Source organism: Theobroma cacao, chromosome 2, assembly GCF_053813885.1.
Source record: "Theobroma cacao isolate CCN51 chromosome 2, ASM5381388v1, whole genome shotgun sequence".
NCBI classification, from domain to species: Eukaryota; Viridiplantae; Streptophyta; class Magnoliopsida; order Malvales; family Malvaceae; genus Theobroma; species Theobroma cacao.
Genome location: NC_142640.1, coordinates 48,491,858 through 48,511,680, shown reverse-complemented (window position 1 = coordinate 48,511,680; position 19,823 = coordinate 48,491,858). Strand labels below are relative to the sequence as shown.

At 35.0% G+C, this 19,823-nt stretch overlaps 2 protein-coding genes, 1 long non-coding RNA gene and 2 other non-coding genes across 6 annotated transcripts; 4 read left to right on the top strand and 1 right to left on the bottom strand.

The window, feature by feature from the left end:
- Positions 1-88: 88 nt before the first annotated feature.
- LOC18610150 (basic helix-loop-helix (bHLH) DNA-binding superfamily protein) lies at positions 89-4,823 on the bottom strand. The gene is made up of 9 exons (XM_018116135.2): positions 4,343-4,823; positions 2,641-3,618; positions 2,328-2,555; positions 2,178-2,243; positions 2,000-2,068; positions 1,517-1,588; positions 1,231-1,428; positions 783-870; positions 89-709 (listed from the first exon to the last, which is right to left on the bottom strand). The coding sequence occupies exons 2-9, from the start codon at positions 3,550-3,552 to the stop codon at positions 672-674; spliced, it is 1,671 nt and encodes a 556-aa protein (XP_017971624.1). The 5' UTR covers positions 3,553-3,618; positions 4,343-4,823; the 3' UTR covers positions 89-671.
- A 7,143-nt stretch (positions 4,824-11,966) lies between these two features.
- WIT2 (WPP domain-interacting protein 2) lies at positions 11,967-16,989 on the top strand. 2 transcript variants are annotated; one of them, XM_018116395.2, is made up of 5 exons: positions 11,967-12,145; positions 13,269-13,832; positions 13,984-15,119; positions 15,579-15,771; positions 16,599-16,742. In XM_018116395.2, the coding sequence occupies exons 2-5, from the start codon at positions 13,292-13,294 to the stop codon at positions 16,607-16,609; spliced, it is 1,881 nt and encodes a 626-aa protein (XP_017971884.2). In that variant the 5' UTR covers positions 11,967-12,145; positions 13,269-13,291; the 3' UTR covers positions 16,610-16,742. The 2 variants fall into 2 exon arrangements, with proteins under 2 accessions (XP_017971884.2, XP_017971882.2); XM_018116393.2 differs by having other exon boundaries at positions 11,968-12,145; positions 15,579-15,767; positions 16,599-16,989.
- Positions 16,990-17,138: 149 nt separating this feature from the next.
- LOC108660560 (uncharacterized) lies at positions 17,139-19,236 on the top strand. Its single transcript, XR_016024860.1, has 2 exons — positions 17,139-17,366; positions 18,083-19,236. It is a non-coding gene; the product is annotated as an uncharacterized LOC108660560 (long non-coding RNA).
- Positions 17,601-17,680, top strand: LOC148764362 (small nucleolar RNA R160). Its single transcript, XR_016024936.1, has one exon. It is a non-coding gene; the product is annotated as a small nucleolar RNA R160 (small nucleolar RNA).
- Positions 17,752-17,837, top strand: LOC148764361 (small nucleolar RNA R160). Its single transcript, XR_016024937.1, has one exon. It is a non-coding gene; the product is annotated as a small nucleolar RNA R160 (small nucleolar RNA).
- Positions 19,237-19,823: the final 587 nt, after the last annotated feature.

The following is a 19,823-nucleotide window of genomic DNA, read 5'->3' as shown; positions in this document are numbered from 1 at the left end:
ACGAATTGATGCCATGGTGAGGATGAACACTTTCAATAATCAACAAAATAGGGGTAGTGATTTTATTCCAGGAGTATGGGGTAGTGAATGCAGATAAAGCCAAAAAATATATAGAGGAAGATTGAAGTACATTATAGCCCTCAATACAAAATAAACAAATACAACTTACATCTCTGAACTGAACAAAATACTTCCCACTGCCATCTGTAAAATTACAGAGATCATCTGATACTACTAGATAAAAGCATAAACTCCTATATATCACAAAAACTTTCCATCATCAATCTATACATTCTAATCCACCTTTCCTCTGACTGGGACAGCAATACAATTCCCACCATCAAAGGAGTCTCATTTCCCTCTATATATCTAATGCTCAAACAAAATAAATGGAAATTACTGTCCCACCGTACAGTTAAGGAACCTTGAGCCTTCAAGCAAGCCTTTGTTTTGGCAAAATGTGGCAGATATTCCCAGCTATAAAACCAGGCCGATAGCACCTTCAATTATCCAATAAGAAACAGGTAGGAATATGCTGACAGTATATGTTTATACTTAAATCTTTCAAATACTGATTCTGCATGCCCTTGGCTACCTTCAAGAATGCAGGATAAGTGTAGCAGGTAGAAGGCCATAATGGAGCTGCCTGGAATAGACCTGTAAGAGGAGGATCAAAGTTCTACTTTCAAGTGACCTGATGGTAGAGACCCTGAAAATGCAATAGATAAATTTTAGTCAGATCTGAGAACACTTGGCCTATGACATGAAAAAGGGAGTTATACCATTTACATCTTGGCTGTCAGAAGGAGCACCAGCTCCGTAATTCATCTGGACAACATTGTGGAGGTCATCCTCCCAAGCATTCGATAGCTGGAACCAGAATGTATCAACCATGAAAGGTAAATCGTAATACTCAGAGACTTATGACGTTAAGCAGACAAATCATTTTACATCATTCACATCATGCATTAAAAGCCAACGTTGCACAATAAATTTTCATAGCTCATTAATTTTCCTTTCACGTTGATAACACTTTAAAAATATATTAAAAGGGGAAAAACAATGACCAAGAATAAAAAAACTTAAGGACCAAGTTCATGCAAGGGAAAGGTTTCACAGAGGACCCTCATGAATTAACTCAATTCTTGCTGATTAATTAACCACTTGATGCTACAAATACACACACACATACATGAAGTGTGAACTAAATAAAAAGAAGAAAAAGAAAACCTGATTAGGCTCCTTGTATCCTCCAGTCATGGGTGTGAACTGGGAACTGAGAGTTCTACGAATTACATCAGAGGTATTTCCCATGACAGGCAGAGCAGCTTGAACAAGTCCAGGTTGAGATGGATGTAATGAAGGATAACCCACGGACATATCTGGAGAAAACCCCAGAGATGAAGGACCAGCTCGTGATTGAATAATCTGTATATCAATGAAGATGCACTTTGATGGATCAGATGAGACACATGTAGACATGAGTTATTGCTGAAATCTGTGCTGATCAACTTACATCTTTTGCCAGGAGCCCTTCTATATTAAAATCCAGCCTTGGGTTCACTGTAGCAAGTTTCATTGATAGAAACTGCAAAAAGGAGTAAAAGGTGACATCCATTAACTATACACTCATCACTCGGTCAAAGGATAGGGAATAAAACTAGTGAAGAGCAGCAGAGGGTTATGTCTCTACAATATATCAAATCAACTGTACAAAAATTCACAGATGAGTTATAGACATTCAAACTGTAAGCCCAGACATCAATTATAGTTTCTTAAAAGCAAGGCCATCGTGAGAAATACCATATAAGCCCTGAGGTTGTATCATTTACATCAATCTAGAACAAGATTCACCAAGTTACTTATTTTTTTAGTTTGTATATTTATCAGATCAATTTGATAAGATTGAAGTATGCACAATTCCACCATCATCAATCACACTAGATTACTAGGGAACCACTAGGTTGGAAAAGGGAAGTTCTGAATTCTGGTCCAATACCTCAACCTGCCGCTGAAGTGACTGTACATAGTTAATGATTTCATCTAGCATCACTGCCTTGCCTGTAACCTGCATCGATAATAAACCCACACAAAATGAACTACAGTAGCTGTTCTGATTACTGCTGAGAAGTCAGTTTGATTGTACTTCCTAAGCTATAACAACCAAGAAAACAAACCTTGCTACAACCAGGTACAAGGTCCTGAAGAAATTTCATCCTTTCACTGATCTTTTCTCTTCTTACCTAAAGTCACAACCAATTCCAATCTAAACAAAAAAGATTATCTAAATATTGCTAAATTTCAATGAAGTTTCCATGTAAATTTACCCTTTCTGCAAGACTATGGCTATTTGTTGCCTGGCCTCTTCGGGCTCTAACATGAATGTATTCTTCTTTTGGTGGATCAGAAGCTTGAGACCCTTGTTTCCCCTGTTTCCCTGTAGTCTTATTTATTGTTGTAGTTTGGTTCTGGTCTCCCTTCTTTTGATTTTCAGCATTATCCTTCGCAGCCTCAACAGGTGGTTCACCTCCCTTTACCTGATCAACCTCAGCATCCTGCCACAAAACACAGCACTCAAAATGTATGCCATAAATGGAAATGTATAATGGATCAGGGAACCAGTTGGCAAACATTTTTTACCTGTACACTCCTTTTTCTTTTCTTTGAACTAAGACCCTTAGCAGAAGGTTCCAAACTTAAATCATCCAATGCAGATGGTTCATCTTGACCACCAATACCACCACTAAACTCAGCCTCATCAGACTCGTTACCAGAGCCACCATTTCCTTGTTTTGCTTCTTCATTAGATGGAACAAGACTTTCACTTTTCTTTTCATTCTTGAGTGGACTTTCTTGAGTAGCCCTATTTTCAACTTGCAAAGAGGCATCTTTGGAAGCTTCAGTGGAATTCAACTTACTTTTCTCAGATTCCACAACAGATACTGATTTCATCCCACTTATTGCAAAAATATCTTGTGGTCCTTGCATCAAGCCAACACCCCTAGTATACAGACCCATAGATTCAGGAATACCAAAAGGGTTCACCATGTCACTAAAATTTCCCCCATTAAAGCTCGAGAACCTGGCAGCACGATCAATGAAAGCTGAATCAGCTGGCAACTGAGATAGGCTCTGTGGTAGAATCCCAGTCGCATTCGGTAAGAAAATACCCCCTCTCAACATTGAACTTGCTGCATTCCAACTCATATCAAATGGTCTATCTATGGTACTTCGCAGAGAGTTACCACCTTTTCCAATTCCCATTCCATTTGAAGAGCTTGCACCATTTTGTGCATTAATGTCACAAAATCCCAAGTTTTGTGAATTAGATGTGTGCTCCCAAAGGCTCGTACCGAATGAGTCTACCACTGAAGCAGAGGCACATGAAGAACCAATAGCCATGGGATTATCACTAGAAACTAAACTCATAGGAGTACTTGTGAGATTGGCACCACCAAACTGCCAATCAGGAGACATACCAGGTGCCTGGTAGTTTATGTGATTCTCATTCCTCTTTTCTAGCTCATATTTATCCTTTTCACCTATATCCATCCCTATTCAACAAGAATAGCGATTGTGTCTCAGTCTGTGCTTTTCTCCACAATTATATTTGAACACCTAGTCAAGCCAACAGTCCAAACTCCGAAGTCAGGCTAATGAACAGAAACGAAGCCTTCAAAATTTGACCACTACCTAAAAAAACCCTTAACTGCTCCAAAATGATCAACCAAAGATTAAAGACCACAAAATATACAGGTAGAAAAGACAACAACAAACAAATCACATGGAAAAATTATCTAATTCTTTGACATATATTAAAACACAAAAACTTTAGGAACAAGCTTCAAGCTAAGTCCACAAGGGGTCTGAAAACTTAAAATATAAGAAAGTTACAGCCCTAGAAAGCTGAAATTCACCCACCCCAAAAGAAAACCATAGAAACGGTTCAGCAGAAGTAATCAAAGAAAACCCACTTCAATTCATAAACCGCCAAAAACAGAACTGAAATTATGTAAAAAAGATCCCCACAGGCTGAAACAGCTACCATTTCCAAAGCAACAACCGGAAATTGGAAGTACAGAAAAACTCGCACAATGGAAAAAGCCTTATTCAAGACAAAAAAGTCACAACAGAACAGAAAAAGAAAGTTCAAAGAAGAGCTGTGAAAAAAAAAAGAAAAAGAAAAAGAGTCTACTAGAAGCAGTCAATTAATCTAAAAAAGAACATTGATTTCAGTACAATAAATAAAGCCACCCTTCTCATTCAAAACCCTAGTCAGAGTTTTAGCAGAAAGCACCCAGAAAGAGAGAGAAACTCAACTAAAAGTAGGGGAGAAAGATACCCATTTTCAGATTCTGTGCTTACTTTTCTGTACTCTCTCTGCTCTCTCATTCAAGGCCTTTTTTCTTTTCTCAACACTCCCACGCACACACAAAATTTAAAGCTTTAATTGAATTTGAGCTACTAGTTTTTTTTTTTTTTTGTTTCCTCAGCAACAGAGCAACTCTGCTACAAAACAATAAAAAAAACAGAGAAGAAAAAGTAATAGAGAGTTTTGTTACTTTAGAGTGAGAAAAAAAGAAATGGGAATTTGTCTATTTGGAAGAGGAGAGAGTGAAAGAGAAGGGCATTGGCAAAGGTCCTGCATTTATACCCACGCTTGCATCAAAAAGAGAGCTCTTTGATCATTAACCACCGCCACTGCCACTGCTAAAATATTGCAAAACAGGCCCCTTCTCTTCCTTCAAACTTCAACACTTTGCTTCCTTTCTCCTATGTGGGACTATTTTTTTAACCTTTTAAATCACTTTGAGGTTATTTCTGTAAGTTTGTTTTAGTGTTTTCAATGGCATATTTTAGTTATAATTATACCCATTTGAGCTAGCAACTGACACTGCCAACTCTCCTCAGAGGATTTTTCTTTTTGTTTATCTTATTGTGTTGTCTTTTTTATTTAAAAAAAAACCTTGGGAGGAGAGCTTCAAGATCTTTAATGGGGTTTGTTTGGTCAAGAAGCTAAAATCTAGCTCATTTTCACAGTTCGTAGAATTATCTTTTGGGGGTTATTAATTAGGATACAATACCCATCTGGGTCATGTGGTGGGTATTATCATCAATTTTCATTTACATATGGGGACGGAAGAAGATCTATGGCATCTTTCTCCCTTTTGATAACTTGACTGCCTTATCCACCTTCTTGTGCTGTTTGTCTGTGGAAACTTGGAGGGAAAAAAAAAAACAAATCCTTCACCCATTCTTTAGGTTGCTTAATTCCCGTATCAAGGTAATGTGTTTTGTACTTATAAAGATGGTGCATTCGAAATTATCATCATCGACACTTAATACCCAGATTAAGCCATCTAACAATTCTCTCTCAAATAATAAAGGAAGACACTTGTTCAGTTGGTGTCAATGTTAAACATTGATATGACAATGAAGCGATGGTCCAAGTCCAAGGGACAATGCTTACAAAAGAATAGTGGCAATTGCGGTGGTGGCATTAGGTATCAATCGGACTAGTGTGCACTGGAGGGTAAAACATGGCACTGCTGTCTACTTGCCAAATTGACAATGCCTTTTGCCCACTGCCATGCTGCTGCCTCACACCAACTATTGCTCTCAATGTCTTCCTTGCATCATTGTGTAGCTTGGGAATTCTTTTATAGGCACTTGGCCAAACTTTGTGAAGGCCATTGTACTTATTCCTTGCAAAAATATAGCTATTTATTTGACTTTTAAGTCCCCACTTGAAGTTCAAGTAAAGGTTTTCATCTTACCCATTTTTAGGTCAAAAAGACCATATATGAATCTGAAAAGGAACATTATATGTCTGGTTAAGTTTTCAAGTTGTCCTGAATCTTCTAATATCTCCAATTTTCTTTGAGCAAATTTGCAGAATCCCTTACAAAAGTAATCAAATCTAATGGCTATCAGCTTTAGCTACATTCTCAGAGAGTTGACCAAACAAATTTGAACCTCTTTTCTTTTGTGTTCCTCCTCTCTAACCAAGGCTTTAACTGGAGGAGGTCCGGCAGGTCATCCATGAACAATAAACAATCTAAAAGATAGTGTTGTTTTTCCTGTAAACTGTGTGTGGCAAATATTTTACTACCTTATACTATATTTGATGGACTGTCCCTTTCTCTCTTTCTCTCATGTCATTATTAGTTGGCCTTGGGACTTACAATTCTCAAAGACCTAAGCTGTAGAATAATGGGAATCTGTCTCCCACTTTTACTTTACAAGTAAACGACTAATCTTTTACTTAACCTTAAGCTCTATTAAATTGCCCCATGTAAGAAGTGAAAATGATTTGTGTTGATTGGGTTGGTTTACTAGGTATGTTGGAGAAGAATACAACAAGTTAGATTTGTACATTTTATAATTAAATAACATATCTTATAATAATACTATAAATTCTTTCAGAATACATTGTATTATAAACCATAAACAAAAATCTACAAGGGTACAGTCCAAAGGAAAAAAAATAAAATAAAACCCTACTAATCTAATTAAACAACAGGGGCATCAGATTCCTTAGTAACAATTTTCTCCAATTAAATAATTGGGCAACTCAAGAACTTGGCAAATGGGATGTTGCCATCTGTACTTGGTGTGCCCTTTCGTAAGAAGGGAGGCCTATTGATTGGTGTCAATATATATTTATTATTTAAATAGAAACTATACATATATTATAAAGCACTAAGAGTTGGGTCATGGTTGGCAATGGCTCTCCTTTTGGGAAAAGGCAAAAAACCAAGCAAACAAAATCCCATCCTAAGCAACAAGGGAAGGGAGTTGGGGATTCGAGATCTCTTAAACAGGGCTTTTAAGAATTCTTTAACCTGAATCAAGGACTGTATCATCCATGATTACTCCCCCCTTTTCTTTTTCTACATTGGTATGGAGATGTTAATAAAGTAGTGCTTGCTCTAGAGCTTTAATCAATTAAAGCAAAGCACGTTTCAACCTTTACATTATGCCAATCGATATCATCTTGTACTTGCACATTATTAAAATTTACACCCATATTTATTGTACAAATCTTGAAATGTTACTAGTATTTTACTCAAGGAGCATACTTGCTAGCAGAAAAAAATAATGTTGACCATGTTTGTATTTCTATAATTTCAATAAAATTATCTTACTATATAATATAATAATAATTATTTCATTACATCTTTTTGTTCACGACAATAATATCGTATTTTAAATTTAAAATCTCTATCCAACATTCAAATTAACAAGATAAACTAAATCTAAAAGTGTGGATCTACGGGTTTGAAAGAATGTATTTGTATCAAGGGTATTAAGTAGTTTAGATTGTGTATTAATGTAGCTGAGATGGGCACAGCTCATTGGTTTGACGTGGTTAAGTGAAAGGGGTCAGCCCTTCCATTATACCATAATGCAGTATAAGGTACGTAAAGCTAAGTGCTAGACAGTACACATTCAAGAGTTAACGTAGCTTTGAGATGCAAAGATCTTGAATGGTAGAGAAGATGAATGTCAGTTGGGAGAATCTGAAAAAAAAAATGAAAAGATAAAATCTGCTTTAAGATTTTATGAAATTCATGCAAGCATCATTGCATAGCATGATGAGAGATGTTGTTGGATGATAGTTTTCAAACTTTTTGGTACCACCTTTTGGCTCACTTTTTCTTCCCCTCAAAACCCTAATCCATAATAAGATTCACCTTTTTTTCTAAATAGGAGATGCCCACTCGAAAATGTTAGGAACTTTCCTGTACCTTTTTAATGTTTTTTCACTCTTACAACCAAAGTAAATGTGAGGAATATGGGACCCTTTATTTGGTGGAAGATTTAATTGTGATGAAAAAAATAAATAAACAAGAGTACCTGTTATCTCAACTTGTTGTCTCCCCCAAAGCAATCGACTGTCCCCCAGGAAAATCGTATAGAGAGCTAGGTTGAGAGATATCGGAAATGTTCCTAAGCTAGGAACCTTTTACATCAGTATATGCACCCATAGATTGGTGAAAAACGAGTCATTTTTGGTTGGGTAATTGTCATTTCTCAAATGCAATATGGTTTTGGCTAATTTTACCTTCCTCAGACCTAATTGTCTTTCTTTCTTCTTGATTATGCATATATGGTATTTCTCTCCCAATGTTGGTTGTTGGAGTTTTGTGTGTAACACAAAATAATATTACATATTGAAAGTCAAATCGAATACGTAGTTCGGATTTTCTTTTTTTTTATGATACATGTGAGAAATACCATCTGAACATAATATATTTATTCGATTTTTATTTCATCCTTATCAATTGAGTTAAATTTAAGTATTGATCTAAATAATTAAGTTCAGTCACTAAAAGAGGAGTCAAGCAGTGGGGAGCTTCCACTGCCCACCAAGCCCCTGCCGTCCCTTCTATACTTGGGGTATCCTCATTCAGTTTGCTGCTACTCTAATTACAGTCTATAGATCCTTTCAAATTAGTCATTATTTTCCCAATTTGGACAGCTTCATAGACATAAGCAGGCTAGGGTTCTAATAAAAAATGAGGGCAATATATGGCAAATTATTTATGGAGAAAAATTCAAGGTCCTTTGAGGTATACATGCATGGTTCTTTACCTTGAATCTAAATTTCATATTATGTCACCTTTAAACTTAATCAAACAAAAGAAAAGGAAAAGCCTGCCGACTTTTCCTTATCTTTGATTTGAGAAAAAGTGCTGGGGTTTTCAAATCTAATACCTTTTATTCTAACCTATAATCTATGAATGGACAGAAAAAGAAGAGTTGAGAGCTTGTCTTCTTCCTGGAACTTGTCTGGTTTCTCCATCAGAGTACGTACGTTCTTGATGGCCACATCACACTTTTCTTTCCATCCTTTTCAATTTACAATGTTATGGTGACCTCACGATTTAATACCCTAAAGTCACCATCTCATCCAAGGAAAGAAACCGAGCCCAAAAATACGAAGGCTTTTTTTCTTGCCCGTCACCCATCATTGGATATTTCTAGCTTAAGATCAATAATGGGGTCCTGCATGCTACATTGGGTTATGAGGAACCACTTTTAGACTAATTTAACAATCCTTTTTTTAACTTGCTTTTATAGCAAAGCAAAGTCATCCCAGGGTTCTGGTTGGTTCAATCACTAATATCTTCTCTTTGCCCGTCTTGTCCAAGAAACTTAACCTAATCATACATAGAAATTAGTTTGATGCACAAAGGTTTTTCCCAAACCTGTCAAACTATCACGGGATTTTATAAAGGAATCTGCATGTATATCATTGATGGATGATGTTGCTCTTAGACTCTTGAGTACACTAATCACTTGTCTTAGTGTACCGACTTTTTCCTAATTATGATACCATTAAATCTTTAAATTAATCAAACAAAAATGAAAAATATTTCGAGACTTCTAGAGGAGCCGAATCTCTTTTCGTTGCATTTTAATTCGTATAAGATATCGTAAAATTAGGAATACTTAATAATCTTAAAACTCTTTATGATTTCAAAAAATAGCTTTAATCTATTTTTAAGAAACATAGTAGACAAGAGAAACGAAAATTAAACCTAATTTGAGTATGATTTTGAAATTTCATTAAAGTTAAGCCTAATAATTTTAGTACGAACTCTTGTACGATGCAAAGTGGACAAGAGAAGTAAGTTACGGAACAAAATGCAAAGACCTAACTTGAATATGAAGTTTCACTATTAGTTAGTTCGAAGCCGAGATTGTGATGAACCGACCAAAATATTTAATCCACTTTTAATTACTATTGATAAATCTAGCAATTGATTCTTTCATGAGTAGGAAATGTAATTCAAAGAAAGCAAAATCGGCCTAACCAAGCTTCCAAGCAGGCACAAAGACAGACAAGTTAGTTAAACATCCTGTCCGAATTCTATAATTGTAGCATGTTTCGGGGAGAAAGGTCTCGGAAGCCTTTAGTAATCAAAGCACTGTCTTTCTCATTAAAGTCACAAAGGATAGAACTTGTATACTTGGACAATCTTTTGAGGGGTAAATTGGTTCAAAAAGAAAAACAAAAAATATCAAAGGTTTTATGAGCATGTGTTTGTGGTTGGTTTTAGTGTATATTTGGCACCCTAAAATTGGTTTGGCCTAGAAAGTTATTTGGCATGTGGTATGAAATATATATTGAATCACAAGGTCAAAATGATATTGGCCTCAAAAATGCCACATGTTTCACAATTGTTATCTACTTGTGTGAGGCCAAATTTAGTAGATAGGTTAAAAGTTTTTTTCACAAGATTTATAATATCACTTTGTAGGGTAGAAATGGGTTGTGACACTCGTCTATGTATTTCATATTCATCATACTTATTGACGAGAATTGTTCATTTAATTTTGAGAATGTGATTAAGAAAGAAATCTTGTAAATCAGTGAGGAGTTTATGAAAATATCGATTCATATTATTTTACATTAAATGTCATTACGTATGGTATGATATGTATTGTGTGTCATATGATATTGATAATGATTATTATATCAAATATAAAACTTTCTTCAACATTTTTAAAAGAAAAGAAAATTGAAGAAAACGAGGGGATAAAATAGGGACAAAAATGAACCAAACAGAATCATACAAATAGGGCTTTGAGGACAGGGCCCTGCATACAGCAACATGTTACAGATAAGCCTGAAATAAACATTTTGTTAGTTTGGGCTAGGTGGCTAATTTAATGCCTTTGCTATGGTCCAAACTTTAACTGTGTTCGGCCATAAAAGCAGAAAGGATGGACTTCATTTAATGTTTAATCCCATCATACTCATAAATCATGAAGGACTCAAGTTCAAGTTTAATTACACCCAGAATTTGTTTTGCTTTTTTTTTTTTTTTGTTTTTGATAAAATTTGATTTGTTAGGAGGTCGATGTATCTTCTGTTTAAAAAATCGATTAAAGATAATATTATTTTCGAGGATTGCGATAAACGAAAGGTAAATATTATTATAAATTTGAAAATTTAAAATTTAACACTTAATTATCCCCGTGTTTATTTGTGTGATCAAAAGAAAAGATAATCACAAATGTACACACATATCACGAGTGAGATTCACAAATCCGACAATAAAATAATATATGAGATAATAATAATACTTAAGCATAGTTCACAATCTTTTGTTATAAAGGTCTATCTTACTGGACCATTTACACTACTTTTGGTGGACTAGTTTATCATTTATTCCTATTTCTAACGTGCTATAATCATTATTTCCTTAGTAATCTCCAGCAAGTTTTAGATATCCATAGTGATTATTATATTCATATTATCATTTCATAAGATCTTTATAATAATTTTTAAATTAAAAAAAAAATTAAACAAGTTTTTAGTATATTTTACTCCTCTCAGGTGTAGGGAGAACGGTCTTAACACGTAACAACTTATCACTAAAGGAACAACAACGAAGACACTGCCTACTCTCATGCTGCGTTAAATTTTAGAATAAATATCATACCTAAAATCGATGGATAATAGATAAAACGACTTTTATTATATTTATGTGTTCAGAATACCTACAATTTAACGAATGTGAAAATTCTTTATCACGGTTCTGATACATATTTATATATGTATATTTTTACGTAGTATATATGAAAATTCAAAGAACTCGGTTTCAATTTTTTTCTTGAAAATTGAATATATAACGAATATATACTATTTTTGTAAAACTTGTTCCTTGCATATAATAAGGGCCGAGTAAGTACAGTGGAACAACACAAGAAAGGTCTAAAATCCGAAGCAAATCCAAATCTGATGACAAAATAATTAACTTGGGTTCCTGAAACAGACATGTTTTGAGTTTGGCCGGCTTCTTAGTGCAGGCTGTTTTGGTAGGCCATGTGATAACTTTTACATGGGGTTTTCTTTTCGGCATCTCAATAATTCAACGTAGGACCCCTGGTGGTTGCTAACGTGCACCAACCACATCATTCTGTCTAAACCATCGCCCACTCTCATTGACATGGACTTGCCAATACACCGCGGCACATTTTAGACTCTATGATCATTAACAGACAGATCGAAGAATATCAACGGTATTATGAAATGAGAGATAGTTGAAAACGAAAAATAATTTTCTTCTTTGGCTGATCCATTTCCTTTTCAAGAATTAAAGAAAACCCATTAAGGTTTTGCTCTCAGGTACCTCATTCTCATCTCATTTCTTATGTTCCTCGCAAAGTATTCTTGTTCTGAACTAAACTCTGCATAGTACTGCAGTCTGCTTCTGCTTTTTTGTTTTTGTTCTCCTTTCCTGGTTTTGTTATGTTATTTATGCATGCTAATTTATTGTTTCATTATTTACAGTTGGGTAACTTTAAATTCTAGTTGGGATTAATGGGAGATGATACTAGGTGGTATTGTTTTGGTTTCTTTAAATCTTCTAATGCTTTGACTCCAGATGTCAACTTTCCGTCTGATGTTGGTGGAAGTTTTAGGGAAGAACCGAAGACTTTTAGTGCTATATAAAGTTTTATTTCCTTTTCATCTTAATCTAATTGTAGAATTCAAGTGTCAAGTCTTTGTCAAAGAATGAGTTCCATTATTATAACAGATGGGGATCATTAAGATTTTGGAATGCACCAGGGTTGGGAAAGCTTTCAAGTTGCGGGAGGGGGTTAGCTAATAAATTGCTGATTTTATTGCTCCATGGTTAATTTGTCTTTTTCAATTTGCTTTCTCAACTTCAAAAGAGGAGATACCTGAATGAACAAAAAGTAGTGTGCATCATTGAGTTTTCTGTAGCTGAATTTTGCTGCTTACCGCTTTAGATAGAAGCCAAAATTTGTGGCTGAGCACTACTTTAAAACAATGTCAGCTAGGATTATCTTAGGTCATGTTTGTTGAGTAGTTAATGAACCATAAAATGGTCAAATGCATCAAACCATTTATATGGATTTGCAGAATGATAGTCCAACCTATTTAATTGGGGACGACAATAATGACTAGTTCTTATAAGTGCAAATGCACCCACATTTTGTCCTTCATTGATAAGAGACAGTTAGTTTTAAGGTACAGTTTTTCTTTCGGCTAATTCTTACAACGCATTGTTGCTATCATGATTTTATGTGAACTAGAAGCTGTATTTAAAGCTCAATGATATGTATGCCTAAATGTCGGGAGACGAAATAATCACTCCCATCAATGCACATCCATAGTACTCTTCTGTTTCTCTTTTATGAATTAGTTGCAAAGTGTAATTTGTATCAGTATAATGGAACAATAATGCCTACTTTTGCCTTTTCGTTTTTCCTGCCTTCCTCAGATAGCTAAACAAAGAACTGAGCCATGGAAATCAATGAGGTCAATGTTGGTGATAAATATATGCAAATGGGCAATCCAGAGTTAGATATAGTTCAGTTACATGAAGAGGCCTCATCAAGTGGAGAGGGCATCCAAGAAATGCAGAATACCACTTTAAGCAGAATTGACTTGGACTTGGCATATTCTAATGAGAAATTGGTAAATTTGCATGTACTTTTGATGCTGCTTTTGGGTTGGGACAATGATCCTGAAGCAATGGCCTCAGGGAATAGTGATTTTTCAGCTCAGTTCATTGAAAAGGCATTGGTATTTGATCTTTTATGTGGAATTTTGGATTCCGAGTTAAGGGAAGTGGAAACTTTCTTGGATACTGTTCAAGCGGAGATTGTTGATGCCCGTCATAAAATATCTTCAAGCAGACCTTTGGGAGCACTATTCAATAAAATGGAAGAGAAGCTGCATGATTCTGAACAATCCCTTGAAAAGTGTCAAGAGCTTGTCTTGGAGGTGAAGATGCAGTCAACCAAGCTGCAAGATTCCATTTCATATTTCAGACATGAGAACTGTAAGTTTTAATTTGAGTTTATCACATAACATAAGAATAATAAGTTACGAATATTGTTTATAATTTAACAGCTTAACCAATACAAATAATGAAGATCCATATACTTTAGTTTTATTGATTTTATACCTTTCTAAGAGATACATATTAACAGGGAACAATGACAAGGCCATGGATATAGCTGAACAATATCAGCTATCAAACATCATTGGCAAATCAAAAGTACAGACTGTTGAACAGCAAAGGCATATATTAAGGATGCTTGAAAAATCACTTGCACGGGAGCTAGATCTTGAAAAGAAATTATCAGAGTTTGGTCAAAATGAAGAGCAATTAAAACTGAAGCTACACTATACTGAACAAGTAGCTCTTCGCATGGAGGAGGCAGCAGAAGTTGTTTGGGGAAGGTTTCTAGAGGCAGAAAATGCTGCTGAGGTGCTCATGGGAATTTCAAAGGAGCTTGTAGGTCGACTTCAGATTGTTCAGTTTAACCTGAATGGTTCAATTCAACGTGAAGCTGAGCTCAAATCTAAACTTGAAGGTTGCATTGAAGAGTTAAATACCAAAGATATTGCTTTAAAAAAGCTTGAGAGCAGCAATGCAGAACATGCTGCAGAAGCTTCTGAAGTATTCAGTTTGAGGAAGAAGGTGAAATTACTCGAGGAACAGCTAAAAGAATCTAAGCTACAGCTGAATAACGCAAATGCCTCCAATCAAACAAGTCAAGAGCATATTCATGAAATGGAAATCATTATTGATTCACTGAAGGAAAACATTTATGAAGCAGAAAGTAGGTCTGAAAGTGCAGAAGCCAAGGTTACAGAGTTAACAGATGCAAACTTGGAACTTACCGAAGAGTTGAATTTTCTTAAAGGTAATAATGATAATAATACAGAGAAGGTGACCTCACTTGAGAAGCAGTTGAGGGAAAAGGAGATTCAACTACAACATGCAAAAGCATCTTCTGATGCAAGCCAGGAGCAGCAGAACATGTTGTACTCTGCAATATGGGATATGGAAACTTTAATTGAAGATCTAAAATCAAAAGTTTCAAAAGCTGAAAGCAAGACTGATACTGTGGAAGAGCAGTGCATTATATTATCAGAATCTAACTTTGAACTTAATAACGAGCTAGGCATCCTGAGGAATAAAATCGAATGCTTGGAGACGTCTTTGGACCAAGCTAACAATGAAAAAGAGGCAATCGCAAAAGAAATCAATTATAGGACCAAGCTAATCACAGATATGGTTACCCAACTAGCTACAGAAAGGGAACGCATTCAGAAGCAGGTATCAACTTTACATTATTCTGATATGAAAAAATCCAAAATATGTCCTCTACTCTTGAGTTGTTTTATTGTGTCTTATTCATGATTTTGTGTATGCATGTATCCCGATGTTGGAGCTGGTAAAGTAAATGGCAATAGCATTCATAGTGATTATTAAAAACTTGTACATGTCAAGAAAACCTAAAAGTTATGCTCTTAAAGAAATAGTTCCTACTGGTTTTTTAATTTCCATTTGAATATTGGTGAGGCAGCTACTTTGATAGGTAAAAAGATGTTGAACTGTATATTTTCTGTAGGACATGCATGATTGACTGTTGAGTTTTCTTTTTAACATTTCTTTTTCGATCTTTTAACTTTTTCTTGTGAAACAAAGAGATAGGCAAATGCGTAGTTGACCGATGTTAGCATTCGTATGGAGCTAAAACTTTCACTTTAATTTTTTGAAAAATGTTCTTTGCAGCTATTTTCATTAGTAAAGGAGAAGGCAATATTGGTGAAAAAGTTGCAAAACACGGTACAAACTGGCTCTTTAGCTGTCTGCAACTCTGGAGTTGATGGCGCAGAGATATCTGTCTCCAAGAGTGGTTCAATTAAAGCTAATTGCACAAAAACATTTGAGAGAACAGTTCTCTCAGCCACAAGTGTACAGGCAGGTACTCAGTTTTTCCTTATTGTTTTTCACAAAAAATAATAAAATTGCAACTAGTTGATGCAATTGCTGTCAAAGAGGTAGGGGAAGCAAGGTGCATTTTATTTGTATGTGAAGTAAAATTTTCAATGCTCCATGGAACTGAGTGTTTGCTAACCGCTAGATAGGATCTCCAATTAAATTTTAACACAGCTTCCCTTTAGAGTTTATCGGGATCTCCATGGAACCGAGTGTCGGCTCCTTGTGTATCAGACTCCAACAACCCCTCTAACCATGAAGGTTGTGAATACACTTATATGACCATGTTGGTAGCACTACGAATGCAGTACTTGACTGGGGACTGTCACATGAGAAGAAAGTCGTTTGGTAGATTAGATTCAATTATCATTACACATTTCAACTGAATACTCATACCCTTTGAGTCAATATTTATGATTAGCGGGCATTCATAAGATGTGATGGATATAGTTTTCGTAACCTGAAGCACACAACTGAATTGGCAATCAAACTTCTATATAATCCTAAGTGATGGTGTTTTTCTTAGCAATTTTCATCCAAGTGATATTGACAAAGAACATCATTCAAAATAGCACACTGTGCATTGAAGATTTTTAGGCAGCTTTATGTTGAAATCAATGGAATTATATCATCCTTTGTCATCTCAAATAGGTTCTAGTTGTTCTTTAACAGAAAGTTTCAATTGGTCTGTTGAGAAACCATGATGTACCTTTGATGATTACTCATTCTTTAAGAAAAGATAATGGACCTTTTAGAGTTTTATACATGAAAAACAGTTCATTTGAATGATCTCTTCTTTTTCTTCTGAAACAGGTGAACGATAATCAAAGGAATGCATCTCTTTACAGGACTGAAGTTGAACCTTCCGGTGCTGTAACTGATGGCAGTGACACAATTTCAAGGGTGGAAGTTGCAAAAAGAGGAAAGACAGGCCACCTTAAACTGATATACATTTTCATAGCAATTCTCATTGCACTCTTTTCTGCATTAGCTGTATATTTGTTGAGGGCGAAACCTCCCCTCTTGGTTTATTTTTGATGGCCACTGAGAGTCTGTTTTGCAGGCACACATTGTGCCTTATGATGTATATTCTTGCCATTTTTTTATGTATATTGTTTTACTTGGAGAATGTTAATGATTGTGTTACTTGTTAAATATCAAAGCTTTGACAAGGTGCATGACATGGGGATATGCCCTCCCATTATACTTTGGATATCTTGACTGTTCCAAGTTTAACCTGAAAAGGCAGCTACTTGTGGGCATGGTAACTGATTCTTTATATGGGTTAAAGATATTTCTTAAAATATAAAATATAAAATAAAAAAATCCAAGCACAAACATTAGAAGTTTGGAGACCCTAAATTGAATTCTGAAAAGCTTGTGCGTCGTCGTTTTATTCAATGATCACCTTCTATAAATACCATCTCAATACTCAAACCCTAGTCTCAATCATTTCACCCTCCTAACCCAACACCCACCAAATGAAAAAAAATCATCATTTCCCCTGGAAAAGAATAAAGAACCGCCTGATGAGCTAAACCAAGGGAAACCCTGTTGCCATTTTGATCTTTCAATTTTCAGGTAAGTAATTTTTGGATTGAAATTATTACTACTATTACATGACAGTGTTAAGCACCAAATGGCCCCTTGCTTCTTAAAGTTTTAGTTGCAAGGAAAAACTCGAGAAAGAGGTATTACTACAGGTGCAAAATGGACCCTTTCTGGCACCAACCTCTGTTTTTGATTTGAAATTAATCTCACTAAAGGAAAGCTGGTGCCAGAAACAATGGTTTTTTCTTTCCTGAATAATTGCAAAGCAAAATGATGAAAGTTGTTTAGAATCTGAATCCCCTTGTGGGAACCCCATTCTGGGTCTTCAAAGTTCTCTGATTGCTTTGCAAAACTATGTATTTTCGTTCAATTTATTGTTTTCAAGGATGGGTTGGTCTGATATTTTTGTTTAGAAAGCAAGATGAAGAGATCTGTTTAATGGCTGAATTTGATGTAGAATTCCCATATCATTATAATGGTCTTCAAAGTTCTCTGATTGCTTTCATATTTAAGAATATCAGTTTACCGATGCAGTGTGCTACTGAAGTAGCTATGTAAATATTTTTCTTGTCTTTAAATCTTATAGCTACATCTTTTACCCTTTTGGCTCTAAGTTTGAGTACATGAGTAGCGATGGTATTATTGATTTGGTGTTATGGGTTTTGAGTGTTATATGAGGAAGTTCAAGATTAAAGAGATTCAATGGGCACCAAAATTCATAGTCTGTTGTGTATGTCATATTTCAGGCTATACGAGCATGGTGCGATAGAAATGTTTCTTCTTTTGTTCACTTTTTGCTGGACTTACAATTTTTGAATGATTGATGCAGCAAGAACTGGGAAGAACACGTACTGGAGTTATTGTTAAATTCCCTCTTGTTATAGTCACTCAACTCAACTGTACCTATTGATTCATAGTCCTGAAAGTGTCATAACTTTTTAATGTCAATATTATTTGCTTGTTGTTAAAATGGAAAAACATGCTCTGAGTAGTATACTCTTATCTTATGCCTTTGAGATTTGGGAGTTGTTATATGTATATATGGGGGGCATTTGTTTTGCTTAGTGGGCGCTAGGCAATGGCATTTTAATTTTTTTCATAACTGTTATTTTCTTTATTGAGTTTGAAAATCATCTTGATGAAATCTTGTTGTGCATTAGATGCTTTTGCTTGCCAATGTTTAGTTCGGACCTTACAAGTGATTTTTCTTAGTTTCTTCATTATTTTCCCTTTCCAAATTTAAAATTTCTCTCATCACTTTTTCTTCTGAAGATTAATCAATTTCTGCAACTGCCGTTTGTTCTAGCCTTTTGGACAATCATATAGACATTAATACCATGTTTAAGTTTAATTATCTGTTTTGTCTAGCTTTTTTACATTGTCATTGCTGTTGAAATGTACTGATATTGCAAAATCATGCAGTATGTATAATTCTATTTTTGTTTGATCTTTTTTTTTTTTATAAATTTGGCTTGATATGTTAATCTACACATTTTTGGCTTTATGATGGAACTTTTGAAACCATGGGATGGGATAAGTGATTTTCACTCAAGTCACTAGGTTGGAAGCAGGTAATTTACCTTTAGAAACCGTGTTGGTGGCTGAAGTTTGAGATTGACAAAGAATGACAATGATGTTAAAAACTTAATGGGCTGAAGGAAGAGTTTGAAGGCAGTATAGTAATGGGATTCAGTTGTTTTGGTTATTGGATCTAGTTTGTCCACTTAGGTCTGGGGTAAAAGACATAGAAGATTGGGCTTGATTTTGCAGTATTTGAGGAAAAGTAATGTTGAAAATGGCATCTGTTTTCTGCCTTTAAAACCTCGAGATATGAGGCCAAGCAAATTGGTTTTGAGGGTTCCACAATAGAGAAAAGAAATAATGCAAGGACAAAACAAAACGACAGGGAGACCTCTAACTTAATGGAGAGAGTTCTTCATATTGCTTGGGGATATGCTTTTGCTTTGTTCTTTGGACCTCTAACTTAATGGAGAGAGGGTAAGAGACCCTCTTACCTTCCATGCTGTTTGTTCCTAACATTTTTGGTTTGATCCATTGACAGAGTAAATTGAAGCTAGTGTTGGCTAATGAAGGATAAGTCATATTTCTCTTATTTTATAATTTATAATTGTTTTAAGAACCAATCCTCTTACATATTCTAATGATAGGGTTTAGGTTTAGAGTTAAGTGGGTTGTGTCTTAAGCAGGTTAAATATTCGTATTATTGTGCTAATTCATATAAAATAATTTATTGATGTGTCGTTTTTTATTATATAAAAACTAATTTAATTTGTTTTAAATACGTGTTCAGTGTATGGTGTTATATAAAAGTTAATTTGGTTTATCTAATAAACATGTTAATAGTTACGTGTTTAAAATCTTGAATTATTTAATTGATGGTGGTAGTCATGTTTACTAGTTAATATGTCGCTGAAATATGATATGATTATGGTGTGTGTACATAGAGTTAATTTATCAGCCATTAGT

What these genes read in the sequence shown, in the direction of transcription:
- LOC18610150 (XM_018116135.2), bottom strand. Translation starts at nt 3,552, where the DNA reads ATGGATATAGGTGAAAAGGATAAATATGAGCTAGAAAAGAGGAATGAG. An exon ending in AAGGGCTCCTGGCAAAAGAT is followed by an intron (nt 1,429 to 1,516) that starts GTAAGTTGATCA and finishes ATTGATATACAG; the next exon opens with ATTATTCAATCACGAGCTGG. An exon ending in GATACAAGGAGCCTAATCAG is followed by an intron (nt 871 to 1,230) that starts GTTTTCTTTTTC and finishes TTCTGGTTCCAG; the next exon opens with CTATCGAATGCTTGGGAGGA.
- WIT2 (XM_018116393.2), top strand. Translation starts at nt 13,292, where the DNA reads ATGGAAATCAATGAGGTCAATGTTGGTGATAAATATATGCAAATGGGC. An exon ending in ATATTTCAGACATGAGAACT is followed by an intron (nt 13,833 to 13,983) that starts GTAAGTTTTAAT and finishes ACATATTAACAG; the next exon opens with GGAACAATGACAAGGCCATG. An exon ending in TCTCAGCCACAAGTGTACAG is followed by an intron (nt 15,768 to 16,598) that starts GCAGGTACTCAG and finishes CTTCTGAAACAG; the next exon opens with GTGAACGATAATCAAAGGAA.